Source organism: Felis catus, chromosome B1 (genome assembly GCF_018350175.1).
Source record: "Felis catus isolate Fca126 chromosome B1, F.catus_Fca126_mat1.0, whole genome shotgun sequence".
Classification (NCBI taxonomy): Eukaryota; Metazoa; Chordata; class Mammalia; order Carnivora; family Felidae; genus Felis; species Felis catus.
Window position 1 is genome coordinate 22,442,756 of NC_058371.1, and position 14,097 is coordinate 22,456,852.

A 14,097-nucleotide genomic window follows, 5' to 3' on the forward strand; every position below is an offset into this window, starting at 1 on the left:
CGTACATGATCTTGTGGAAATACTCTATAATAGACTATTTGCTAGAAGTAGAATCAATAGTCCAAAGGTGGCTTGCAGTTTACAATGTGATGGTTTCTTGTAAATGGCTCCAAAAAGGTTGGACCAATTTATTCTGCATGAAATTGCCTGATTCCCCACATCTTCAGTTACTTCTGATAAATAAAACTTTATATGAAATTATTTTAACAAATACATTTAATATTTTTTTAGGCATGATTTAAATATAAAAGGAATAATCACTGATTTCCTCTTTTGTACATTTGTCAGGACCAGTGCAACTCCCGGATCATATTTGGGCAGGGCCCTTTTAAGATCAGGCAGGTTGGGCAAGACACCCTCTGCTACCATCTCATTAAAAGGCCCCTCACCTCCGGACAAATCATCCGCACAACTGACTCCAAGATCCCTTTGTGGCTCCTTCAAATGACTCTGGTTCCTGTGTCGCACCCAGCTTCCACATGGCTTTCTCTCCAGGTCTTTTGTGCTGTTTGGACCTCTGTTCCTATGCTCAGACCTCTTCCCACTCCAGTAACCCACCATCACCACCATCTGCTGGCACCCTTAGCTGGGTCACCTCCCATGTACTGACTGGCAAGCTGCTCCTACCAGTTCTCAGAGCAAGAGCAGGAGCCCTCTGCTCCCCACTCATCTGATGTCTTACTGAACCCAATTTAACCCACTGGGTTCTAGGAGACATCTCATGGATATTGATTATATATGGGTTCTTTACATTCAAAAACAATACTCTCAATAAGTGATAGGGATAACATAAAAGAACATTCGTTCATTCGTTCATTCACTCTGCACATGTTCATTGTGTGCCTCCTGGAGCTGAACATAACAGCTAATAAGATAACTATTGTCTCTGGCCCTCATAGAGCTAATAGTCCCTGAAAGCCTAGACATGGAAACAGGTGATTATACAATACAACAGAGCTATACTGGGGGAGGAACAGGGCTCTACAGGTGTTCAGAGGAGATCAAGATTATTAAATTCTTTAAAATATTAAAAATATTGATTTTGATTGGCTTAGTTTACCTTCTTATCTGCTTACTTTACAAATTATACCACCCCCCCCCCCCGTTTTTCCCGAAGTTTATAGTGAGGTAAAGTAGAGCTTGAACAGTTCATTCAACACATTTAGACCAAAACACAGAACTTACTTCCTTCAATTACCTGGAAATTTCAAGCAAATATTGTGATCGTGAAAAAATAATGCTGAAGTTTTCTATTGCCAAAAGCTCTTTTGTATTTTACGCTTTAAGTATCTAGTATAGATCCTGAAGATAAAGAAATATTTCCATAGAACTGGAAATATTTTATGTAGGTGAACAAAGGGATAAAAAAGAGAAAGGGGAAAGAAGAGATAAGAAAAGGCAGACCGAAACAAGGAATAGGGAAGATATAGGCTATCATGTTGTTTTTGAAGTTCTTTCTGTTTATTAGCAGATGACGTTTTCACACCTCTTATTTTCTTCGCGGTTTACAAATAGTCGCAGGCGTCCCAGTCTTGAATTTCTGGTAGAATCTGAGCGTGTCCGTGTGTCCCTCAGCCCTTCCATTCCCTCTCCTGGGAAAAGCGTTTCATGACACCTACCTCACAGGGTTGTTGTGAGGGTCACGTGAGATACTGTGTGTGTGAAGATGCCCTGTAAAATCATAAAGTGCTTTAAACACACAAGGTCTGCTTCGCCGTGGTCTCTCTGAACCGGAATTGCTGTTCCGTGCCGGAATCACGTAGACATTTAAAACCGGTCCTGAGGATAGGAGCGAAAGCAAAATGAAAATGCAAGAAGCCAAGTAAATGTCACGGACAAAAAGAGAGACATGCTAGAGAGGAAGATGAGATTTTACGTGAGACAGAGGAATGAAAGTGTGACCAGATCACAAATCACTGAGTTTGTCTGGGCCGAGCAGAAGAGCGTAAGTTGTAAATAAAAGAAGTGACTAAACGGAGTGTGTGCCAGAGGCCAGAAGCTGTCAACAGAGGTCCGAACAAAATGTCAGTCTAATAAAACAAGAGAGTCCAGGCTCTGAAGGACGAAGCGTGAGCCCAAGACTCTGCTGATGAGAAAGCTCCAAGAAGGGTTGAAACAAATTAGAGTTGTCTATGGTCCTCTGGGTCTGCCCCTAATGACACCAGAGTCTCCAAGAATAAAAACAAAAAAGAGGAGGGGGAGGAATCAGCCAGTCTCGAGATGGTCTTTAGTGTTAGAAGACTGGCCATGTCGACTAGCCAGTTAACGCAAACACTGGGAGGGGAGTTGAAGCTCTTTGTCCAGGGTTGAATTAGGTGTCACTTCCTACCCCACTCTGTACTGGGGGCCAACTAGAACCTGGGAACCCGTCTTCCCTTGCCATCGGGCCGTGGTCCACACTGGCCACAGAATGACCCTGATCCCAGAGATCGTGGCAGATAATTGCAGGGCCCTCCATTCACAGGTTGCTTGACACCCCAAAGCGCAAGTAGATTCTAAGTGTGTGAAATACTGATCCAGACTTTGCAAATTAGGGGAGAAGGATTTCTCTTTTCTCCTTAGACAAAAATAGATCTGAATGCCCAGCTCAGATGCACAAATTATACCACCCTGAGTAACGTGCGAGGAAGAGACAGAAATCTGCCTTGAGCTCTCCTGCTTATCACAAGGATTCCTCTGTTCTGTTCTCGCCGGACGTGGAAGTGTGTTTCAGTCAAGCAAAAACAATTCCTACTATACAATTAAACACTTCGTGTGAGGCTCTGTCCTAAACACACCGATGACCAATGTGTCATTGGTTAGTATTTTTTACTGTGCTTTATTCATGCCCAATGAGACTATAATTAGAATGTGAATTTACAGTGTCTTAAAACTCGTGCAAGGGTGTGAAATATCAGTTTGACTTGCCATTGATTTCTACTGAGGACAGCACAATCGCAGATGAATTTTGGTCTTTCTCAAAGCATTCAGCCGACCGAAGTAAAACTTTCTCCTCCAAACACTAAATAATGATAACAGTGAACATTTAGACAACACTGGGTGTGCACCAGGGGCTTTTGATGCATTATCTCATTTAATCCTCAGAAGAGCCCTTGAGGTAGGTACTTTGTTATTCCCATTTTGTAGATTGGAAGCTGAAGCTCACTGCTGATAAATGGAAGGGCAGAAACTCAAAGCCAGGTGTATCAATCTCCAAAGCCCCATGTTGTAACTATGACTGCATTCAACACCCCCACACTAGTTTTTTTCTTAAATATAAATGCCGCAAATGCATAGCCTGGAGGGTGTGGGGAAAAGAGGGAAAGAGATTTGTAATAAGCAACTTGGTTTTCCAGAATGGGCCTAATAATTTGAAGACACAAAGCAGGTGGAAATTCTTAGAGTATGACTTCCATTATTTCAAATTAAAAAAAAAGCATTGCCAATTAATCTTGATTTGTGTATGTTTCTACCTTCGCATACTATGTCGGCTCTTGCCTCCAGTTCGGCCCCACATCTGTTATTCAGAAACATAGTCTCCCCGGAACACCTGTGAAGTTTACATTGTCGGTAATAAGAGTTATTTACTTATGGGCGTGAGGAGAAGGAACCACCTGTTAATATTCTTTTTATTTCGATGACTCGCTCTTAACATTTTTTCAGTAACTGGCTCACAGATATATTTTTTAATATAATCTGGCTGCTTTGATGTCCCTCTTCTGTTATCGTGTCTCTTTTTCCAAACTCAATTGTGTAGTTTTCTCGGCAGCACCCGTTATGATTGAGCAGAATACGCCATCGGGAGCCACGTGGCTCCAGGTAACTTAGCTAAGCCTTCTTGTTCTTGACAGTCTGTGGTTTTTAAAGCTTTATGCGAGTCCATGAGGTGTTGTCAAAACGTGTAACGTTCCGTTAACACAATGGGTGTGTTCCCGAATAGTGGAGATGACTAATACGTCGTGTAAGTTGAAATAGGAGATTTAAATCGGGGATGGATCCAGCGGTCAGCGTTTACCCTGTTGAGTCTCTCTTCCGAGCTGACTCAACACAGCCTGACTCCTACCGGAGCCACTTAGAAGGAAAGAAAAAAAAAAAAAAAACAATCAGTACGCCTCCACCCAGGTCTCTCACACCAGCAAAATTTGAAATCCATCTGGTTACGAGCCTGAAAGTGGTGGACTAGACCCAACACACCGGTTCCCATCATCCACAGCCTCAGAAGACCAAAAACGGCTTGCCTGCCCCGCTTCAGAGAACTGGGTGCTGGCTTCCCACTCTGCAGTCACTGTGGTCTCACGCCACCACGAGATTGTTTCCTTTGTTCCAATTAAGGCACCGTCCAACTTCGGGCTCACAACCATACTCGCCCCCTCTCGCCCTGGGCTTCTCTGGAAATGCACCGTCCTGCGGAGGGAATCTCAACACCAGATTCCCCAGAACCACACAGTTGCTGGCTTGCACGTGAAGTGCCCGAGAAATATCTCCCATTATGGCTTAACCTACAGACTGGCCCCTTCCCGGGGGTGCTCTGTGTGATTTCCATTCCCTGCTTCCCTGAATTACTCGCATTCTGCCTGACCCACTCACTGCAAAATGGAACACCTGAATCCCAGCAACTTTTCAGATGCTCATTACCGGGAACTATTTAAAGGAATCTTAATATGAATGATTTAGCAAAATGAAAACCACCCTTCTTCCTAATGATGTTCTGTGTAATTCTGCTTTTCCATTTCCTAGAAATGCTGAAAGGTAAATTGCTTCACCTGAACACAAATATCCAGTCTCTGTGCACAATATTTTTGCAGAAACTCCACATGGCTTATAGCATTATTCATTTATTCCCTACAAAATGATTATCTGTTCTATTCCAAAACAAGCTTTCATGCCAAACTCTCTCCTGTTGTAGTCTGTTATATTGTTACCTTCTATTTTACTTGCACATAGAAATACTATGTCTATACCAAAAGAATGTGTATTATATTAATCACAGAAAGTAGCCAAATGAGTAATTATTATTACTGTAGTAAAACATCTAGTAGGCCCTTAATAAATACTTTTGCAGGTTTGTTTTTTTTTTTAAATTAATGTTTATTTTTGAGAGAGAGAGAAACAGAGCACAAGTAGGGGAGGGGCAGAGAGAGAAGGAAACACACAATCTGAAGCAGGCTCCAGGCTCTGAGCTCTCATCACAGAGCCCGATGCAGGGTTCGACCCCATGAACCGGGAGATGATGACCTGAGCTGAAGTCGGCCACTTAACTGAGCCACCCAGGTGCCCCTTTGCCGTTTTCTTTCTTTCTTTTTTTTTTTTTTAAATAGACTCTGCTAAGCCTTAAATAAAGTTGGCATTTCAGTGGCACAGTGATTTTGTTAAAAGGAGGTTTTTACTGTGCTCAGATCATGACATAACAGGGATGGCTGCTTCTAACTTATAAATTAGAGAAAAAGCTGTATTTTCAAATTTATACCCATTGAGGGACTCTGTTACTCATTTCATTTGCAACTAAACACAAAACAGAGAGGAAAAGAGAGGGAGACGTGGATTAGTCTGATAGGGTTGTGAGAACAAAGTACGACAGACAGGGTGACTGAACCCAAATGTGTTCCCTCCTAGTTCTGGACCCTGGAAGTCCAAGATCTAAGTGCCCTCAGGACACTAGTCCTGTTGGATTAGGCCCCACCCGTATGGCCTCAATCAACCTGAACTATCTTCTTAGAGGCCCTATCTCTATATACAGTCACATGGGTGTTAGGATGTCCACAGGTGTATTTCCGGTGGATGTAATTCATCCTATAACAGGAAAGTATGGAGAATTGATGTCAGTGTCTGAAGTCTCACATCTAAATCTTCACGGGGCAAGGCTGGAACTTTCAGAATGAGGAAGATCTGCTTCAGGTGTCTCTGCCCATCTTCCTGTCCCTCACTTCTCAAGGCCTACATTGTATAGTAAGTAAATGTGAGACATTCTGCTGTTTTTGTAGTTATAAAATCAATTTCACTTTTATTTGTTTCTTGTCAATGTGTTGTTTTGACATTTCAGGGATGTTCTTTTACCTTACGGTGTTTTCATGGAATAATAAAGATCGCCAGGCTAATTCAGTTTAAGTAGACTGTAACCAATGGTAATTAATTAGATCATGAGAAAAAGAATGACCTGGGAAGCTATTTCTTGAGAATGTTTATTCTCAAATAATCACCATTTATGCCTTTGTAAGAGTTTTTTAAGTAGAAAGTAGTGGAAACTTGCTTAATGGAGACACAGAACCTATTGATTCACATAATGGAGAATTCCAAGAGATGGTTTTGCTTCAGGCTTAGTGGGATCCAGGAGTTCAAACTAAGTCATTTAGATTCAGTATCTCTCTCCTTCTCTCTCTCTCCTTCTCTCTCTCTCTCTCTCTCTCTCTCTCTCTCTCTCTCTCTCTCTCTCATATCCATTCATAGTCTATTAGGCTCTTGCTGTGCTGCAGAATCTCACATTTATCCATGTCTGAGAAAGAGTGCCACCTTTTTTCCTTCAAAAGAACTCTTGTGGTCTCTTCTTGGAATCTGAGTTTTCCCTTGACTAAGTACTGTAGTCTGTAAAGCATCAATACCAAATGATGGGTTGGGCAGGGTCACCCCTTCAGAATCTCAGAGTGCAGGGCTAAAGTTCCTGAAAACGTGGATCAACTTAACTGCGCTGTTAAATAATACCTAATAATATTCTTGTTAAGTGCTTATTGGACAGCAATATTAGGTCATTTCTTCCATGATGCAAAAAAATTCTTTTATTGTTCTGACATTTGTTCTCAGGCCATGGTGAGCATCAGAATGATCTCTCAGGCTTTTATCACATACGGATGGCTGGACTCAACATACAGAGATGTTTATTTCAGGAATTTGGGTTGTGGGCTGCTATGTGCGGTTTCCAGAAGCTTTCTTTGGAACTCTGAAGCACAGTGTAGTTGAAAATTTCTTTTATACATGATACTTTTGTCATATCATCACCGATTCCCAATTAGGCCAGAAATCTGAATTTTTAAGATATAATATTCATAACAATAGCTATAACAGAAAGTGAGTCTTCTGGGCCAGGTGTTCTACAGAGCCCTATGTATATACCTACTTCACTTAATCCTCTCAAGAAACCTATCAGTCTGCTGTTTTTCCCATGAGGATTTAGAACAGGTCATTAACCTGTGCAAAATCACACAGCTAGCATATGTGAGGCGGAGTGTGAATCCCGGTTTATCTTTTTTTTTTTTTTTTTCCGGTTTATCTCATTTTAAATCCTATCACATTAGAGTGTTTTTAGTCTCTTTTGCAAACCTCTTCAAAGTACATTCATGGACTAAACCAGTTCTCACGAAAGTCCTAGAAGGCAATTCTGCAAGATGTCATAACAAATGAAGAAATTAAATACAATGAAAGCAAGCAAAACAATTTGTCGGAAGTCATAAAGGAAGTTTGCAGCCTGACTTCCCATCTAAACAAGCTTCCTGTTTTATGATACAGATCCTCACCGCCCACCCCCGCCCCCAGCCCCCTCTGGTAAATAAGCACTAGGACCCTCTCATGTGAAATAAAGCATTTAGTACCCTAACCTAAGGACCCACATTTTGCATTATTTTCTGCTTTTCTTTTTGTTATTATCCAAACAAAATTTGCTATGCCGTGCTTTTTTTCTTGTTTCTAAGAATATCTACTTTGATTACACCAAAACAGCCAAAGTTTAAGCTAAGCAAATGGAAGCAATGAGTCCTGGAGGAGAGAGAAACAGCTTTTTTTGTTGGATATTTGAGACGTCAAGTGATGTGTCTTCAAATATCTGTGGACACAGCTTTCGGACACAAATCATGGCTTCTCCTATCAAATGCAGAGGTAATGGAGACTGTCTACGCTATTTTCTACCGGTCCCAGCAAGGCAGTCATGATAGCCCCCTGGAGCTCTGAAAAGTTATGAGCCTAAACAAAATATAGCACACAATGACAAAGAGAATGTATATTGGCTTTTAATTTACCTCCTGATCCAATTCAAGGGGCAAACACTCAGTTATTTTAGAAAATAATTTTCTCTTCATAAAAAGTCAAAGAATCTGTCCTGGGTTGTCAGCCTTGCCAATAACTGGACAGATAAATCTTCCTTGGGCCAAAGTTAAGACATTTTTCTCCACGAAATCCACAACTCAAAATCATACAGTCTATGATTTCATAGTTTCCTAGAATAACTTTCAGAATGAAATAAAATGAATAATTCTATCACTACTTTTGATTAGTACTTTACTATTTAAAATACATTTTTTCCACATAATGTCATATTTGACACCTCAAATGTAGGAGGTACGTGTTAATATATTTATTTTATAAATATTCAAGGCTCAAATAGGCTAAATCACTTGTCAATGTCTTAACAGATTATAAAGAGGGACACAAGGACATTTATGAGGTCTGACTGATGTCTACATTTTCAGAAATCAGAAAGAATGATAATGTAATTAATGCTATTTTGTGGTGTGAGTTTTATAAATTAGCTCCATTCAATATCTTAATGGTTTTAAGTGAAGAGCAAATTGTAAATAGTCTAAAAATAGGCAAGTAAAATGCACCTTTATAAATTTTTTGCAGTTCTCCTCAGCAACTCTAGAAACTTAAGACTCACGTAGAAATGAGATATTAAATAATAACAAAATTGGTCTAAAATGATAATAAATACCCTAATATATGGATACGGTCCCTTGAAGAAAACAATATGGTCTTTGAAACACAGACACGTCTGTTTAATTGACAATTTGGAAATCCAATAGTAGAAGCAACATTAGTGCCCAGGATACTCTCAGACAACTTACACTCCCAACCACACTTGGCTTTTCTTGTTTTACTCAACCTTTCTGTTTTGTTTGTTTCCCCCCCACACACATAAACTTATTCTTAACCATCATATCCTTGTGGGGATCTGCACAACAAGAGAGGTATTCTTTTTAAACGCAAAGTTCTTCCATCTTAAAAATGTACCGCTTCTTCAAGCAAGATTCTTTTAAAGCTATCTCCGATGAGAAAGCTCAAAAACTGACAAATTAAATATAGGAAATAATAGCCTTCTGCTACTTTTTAATTTGCACACACTGAAGTAATTCACTCCCATTCATACTTAAGTTAGATTTACTCAGTGCTATGTGAGTTTGGTATCGTGGATTTTGAAGCAACAGATTCTCAGTCTTTAGTTATTCAGCAGTTGAACTATGAGTGTTCAGCATAATCACGGTGGAGTTTGCTAACTAATTTCCAGTGAATTTCCAATGTCGCCAAAATATCTACTACATGCTTATTCTGCAGTCCTCAAACCTTGGGCCTTTAGTTTGTTCTTCAATGTTAAAATAAAACAACACCAACCTCATGTTCTAACGCAATTTGAGTGCCTCCTATCTGAAATAGTCTGATGAAAATACAGAAAAAATTACCTTCCACCGTGTATCTTCCCTGCTACCTCTGCGATACTGGGTTTAAGGATGTGAAAATTCACATCCGCATGAACCCTCAGAATGTGACCTTACTTGGAAGTCGCATCTCTGCAAGTGTAATTAAGCTAAGATGAGGTCATATTGGATCCAGGTGGTCCCTAACTCAAATGGCATCTTTATGAGAGGGACACACAGACCCAGGAAGAAAACAGAGGCAGAGAGTAGAGTGACACAGTTACAAGCCAAGGAACATTAATAACTGCCAGGAGCCACTAGAAGCTAGGAAAATGCGAGGAAGGATTTCTCCGAAGAGCCTTCAGAAGGAGTATGACCCTGTGGACATCTTGATTTCAGACTTCTGGATTCCAAACCTGTGAGGGAATAAATTTCTTGTTTTAGGCCACACAATGGGGATCATTCGTTATGGTTGGTTTAGGAAACAACCTACATACCTTTCTTTCTCTCCACACTGCTCATTCCGCAACAAGCACTACATCTCTCCCTTCATTTGAGGAAGAAGCCTAGTTCTGCCTGGGGATCTGAGAGGATTTTACTGAAGGTTTAGTTATAATAGGAAAATGCATGCAGAACAGTCTGCAAGGTAAAGGTGAACCTCAGATTTCATTGTCTTGAAATTCCCAGCCAGTGTAGACACTACATTTTCCTCCCTGGCCGCTCTCAATCTCTCCGCTGCCATCAGACTACACTGCACGCCTCTTCTCCACTAAGACCCTTTCCATCTACTTTGTGCTCTGCTCTGTCTTGGATTTCCAAAATGTTTGTCTCCTTCAACTTCCAGAGTAAGATTCAAAATCTGTTACGGTAATTTTCCAGAGAGGTTTAACTCTGTTTCTCCAGACATCTGATATCAAGGTTGTGCGGTTCATAGCTAACTACCTCATGAAGCTAATTATCGTAAAGAAGACATCACTTTCCTTTCTGGAGGAATTTGGCCACCTTGTGAGGACTTCCAGATCAAACTGCAATCAGATTTTTTTTAATTTACTAAATTTGGAAATAAATATAATAATTACCATTGTAATAAATTTAACCCTGAATTCTAATTCTAATAAATGATATGAATGAAGAAAACGTGACCATGAGGTAAATGATACGGTAATAGTTGAGACAACTGTACTCCTCAAGAATTGTTTTTAACCTCCGTTCTTGACTTCTACGCAAGTAGCGGTGAGGGACACATGCAAAGAAGCCCCCATAGTTCACGTCCTTCCTGATCTCTCTTTTCAAATTAGAATTTTTCCTATCTAATAGAGCCTAGTAGAGTTAGAATCTCCTTTTTTCAAACTCTTAAGACTTGCACTGAAGCACTTTTGTAACTTATTTAGGGCTCACGTGTGGCTCCATCAACACAGCTGTAGATGTGTTCTCTTCTTTAAATAAAATATATTTCAAATATAAAGGGAAAAAAGATGAACATTTATAACAAACAGCTACCCAGTAGTCATGTACACATCACCTGGATTTTGGAGAATTTGACGTTTTACCGTAACGACTACAGGTATTTGTTTTTTACGAAACAGAATGTTAACTAATACAGTTGAGACCCTATTTATGCCAGCGTCCCTAGCTTTTCCAGGGTGAACCTTTATCTTGGAATATATATGTCTCTTTCCATTTCTGGTTTTATACATTTGCTACATATGTATTATGCACAAACAGCAGACAATATTGTGTGTGTTCCTTCCATGAATGGCCTTATATCTCTCTCATTCTGAGCTTGTTCTTTCCTCTCAATTTTGTGAATTTCAGCTTTGAGTCATTGACCCTTTACAACAGTAAGGACATTAGTGACTCTCCAGCCACCACTTCTTTTATGAATCTTAGTTTTTAAAATAATGCAATTCGAGAAAAGAAGAAAAAGATTATATATTCAATTTCTTGCCCCATATACAAAATTACTGTAATTTCCTTGGGTACTTCTGGTCTTTTTGTATAATACTTATATTATCATCTTTGTTTTTCCATTTCTACATGATCTTTTGATGTTATGCTTAATGCCCCCAAAACTCTTCATTTAATGTATATATAATAATCAACTCTCTATTCTAAGATATTTATTATAGTTATGTTTTATTTCCTCCTTTCAAAATAAGCCCACAATAAACAAAACAAAAATAACCTCCAAAGTTGTTAACTTTTAATATGTTTTGAATTATTTCTTCACATTACATTATAAAACTTCTTGTAAATTATCTGCTCTATGACATATTTTTCTTTTGAAAAATTTTTCTTAGGATCATAGAAATGTGAGTGAGCTATTAGTATAATAAATATTTTATATATCGGTTTTATTTTATATACAGACTTTTAAGAATATATAGAAATTATCAGTACTATACCCTTCCCTTCAGAACTGGGAAATAAGAATAGTCAGATTGCCTGTAGGAAGTTAAACGAAAATGAATCAGAGCAGAGATATGCCAAATCACCTAACCTGATGGAATGTATTAACATATGTAAAGAAAAATGTATTAACCAAACAGTGTTGGCCAGTCCCAGAGGCAAAATCTCATTGCTGTGTCTCATTGTAAATTAATAAATTAATTAAAGTAATAATTCACTGATTGCAATTTGACTTCCTGTGCAGATTGCCCACGGGGAGAAAATGGCCTTGTCAAGTCGATACAAATATTCCAGTTTTTGAGGAAATTACATTTCTTGCTGTAAATTGAATTGACATTTAGTCCCAAGATTCTGTTTAACGTTAGTCTGCCACTAAGAAATAAATCCTCTGAACGTACAAAACTGGGTTTTAGGATACATAAAGGCTTCTGATCATCCCTCCCACCTTGGGGGGCTCTCAGTAAATAGCCACATCCTTTCTTCCCATAATGGGACTCGTTTATCTCAGGTAAACCAGCATCTTCCCTTACTGCTTCTACACGTAGGAATTATAGTCCCTCCAGACCCCTGTGAAATATTGAATTCTATGTCTTCTATTGTTTGATATTTTCAGCATTTACTAACTCCATCCACTCAGGAATGCACTCTGCACATCAGGAAGAGCTCACGGTGACTCATTCACCCACTCATACCATAACTCTTCATCAAGTGCCTCCTAAGTGAAATCCTGTGCTCTGCCAGGTGCTGAAATGTTAGCGGTAAGGATCTCAGTTTAATGGAGAAAACAAACTGGTTTAGAGTGCTTTGGTGGGTCATTAGTGCTGCTGAAGCTTCAAGACGGAAACCTATCCAAACCCTGGGACTGGAGGCGGCGCGGGGAGAACTGGACGGTGTGTGTGTGGGGGAGAAAGGGTGTGGGGGGTTGAGGGAGCATTTCCAACAGGGATCAAAGCTCCAGAAATAAGGGAGAGCAAGGCTTATTTGGGAAATGTGACCAGTTATGTAACAGAAGTAAAAAGCAAGAAGTGCATGGATGGAGTGGTTCTCAGTGAAGCTGGAAAGGAAAGCAGAGATGAGCCATGACCTTATTTGTTCCAGGACCACTTAGCAAAAGTATCCCTACCGAAATCCTCTGTCACTGTAGTCCATGGATTGTGTTTTCAACTACACCAGGGGTTGGCAAGCTTTTTCTGCAGAGGGCGAGATAGTAGATATTTTTGGCTTGCTGAAAAACTTGGTCTTAGGGTAGTTAAACGCTTTCATAAGGTCATAGAAGCCATGTGAGAGGCAGAACTAAAATCCAGATTATCTGATTCTTGGGTTTTTCACTTCAGCTATACTCTACAGTGACAGATATAAAAAAGAAAGAAAACACATCTAAATATATAGTATAATTAATATTACATAACTATATCAAGATTTTTTAAATGTCTATTATGAGCTGGACTTAGTGTCTTTGCTCAAAACTCACCTTCAATAAGGAAATAGCTCCCCTACTCTTTCTTACTTGACAAATGCATTAACACTGTCTACATGCCAACAAAGCTGGCCACACCACCGACCAAATCTGTCACCACCTTGGTCTTGGACTTCCAGGCTCCAGAACTGTGAAAAATACCACGTTGATTGTTTAAGCCACCCAGTCTATGGTGTTGTGTTATAGAGCCTGAACAGGCTAAGACGATACTAATGTTTGAGAAATACTACCCCAGGATACACAAGGCTTCTTAATGACATTTTGGGAGGGGTAAGTGGGAAAGAATACACAGCCATAACACTTTCATACACCTATTTGGGTAAGAAGAACATCAAGCTCATGTCATCAACTGTTTGAATATGATGTGTTTTGTCACAGCATCGTGATAAATATATTATGTGTGGGTATATTTGACTTCTGGAAAGACAAAACCTTTGGGGGTGGTACTTGTTAATACTACATGACTCTAATATTTTAAAACATTAAACAATCCACTCCTGGATTATTATTGCCCATTTTCTTAAGCAATTATAATGAATGACTGGGTCACATGGGTATTTTACTTGGTAATTGAAAGTGTGAATACTGTAACAACAAATTATTTTGCCTTTAAGAATGTTTTAAGCTCATGTTTATTAAGTGAGGAATGGCTTATGCGCTTGGGCCTGATTACATTAATTCGGTATTTAGCACTGAATTCTATTTTGGAAGAATCAAGAAAATAATTATAATACCACATATTAACATGTTAGCTTTTTATGTTTCTGAGTGGCTCAGTCAGTTTTGTTATAGAATGTTATAGAAAATTGTTGCTATTCTTTACTTGTTACTGGATTA

At 39.3% G+C, this 14,097-nt stretch overlaps 1 protein-coding gene across 5 annotated transcripts in view; it reads left to right on the forward strand.

Moving 5' to 3' along the window:
- Positions 1-14,097, forward strand: part of MSR1 (macrophage scavenger receptor 1) — an 84,527-nt gene that overhangs the window by 55,756 nt on the left and 14,674 nt on the right. The window contains exon 9 of one of the 5 annotated variants that reach the window (XM_045055296.1): positions 289-1,700. The exons of the other annotated variants lie outside the window; for them this stretch is intronic. Within the exon in view, the coding sequence (XP_044911231.1) occupies positions 289-332 (44 nt within the window). The 3' untranslated portion in view covers positions 333-1,700. Of the gene's footprint in view, positions 1-288; positions 1,701-14,097 lie in introns of those variants that run through there. 5 annotated transcript variants of the gene reach the window in all.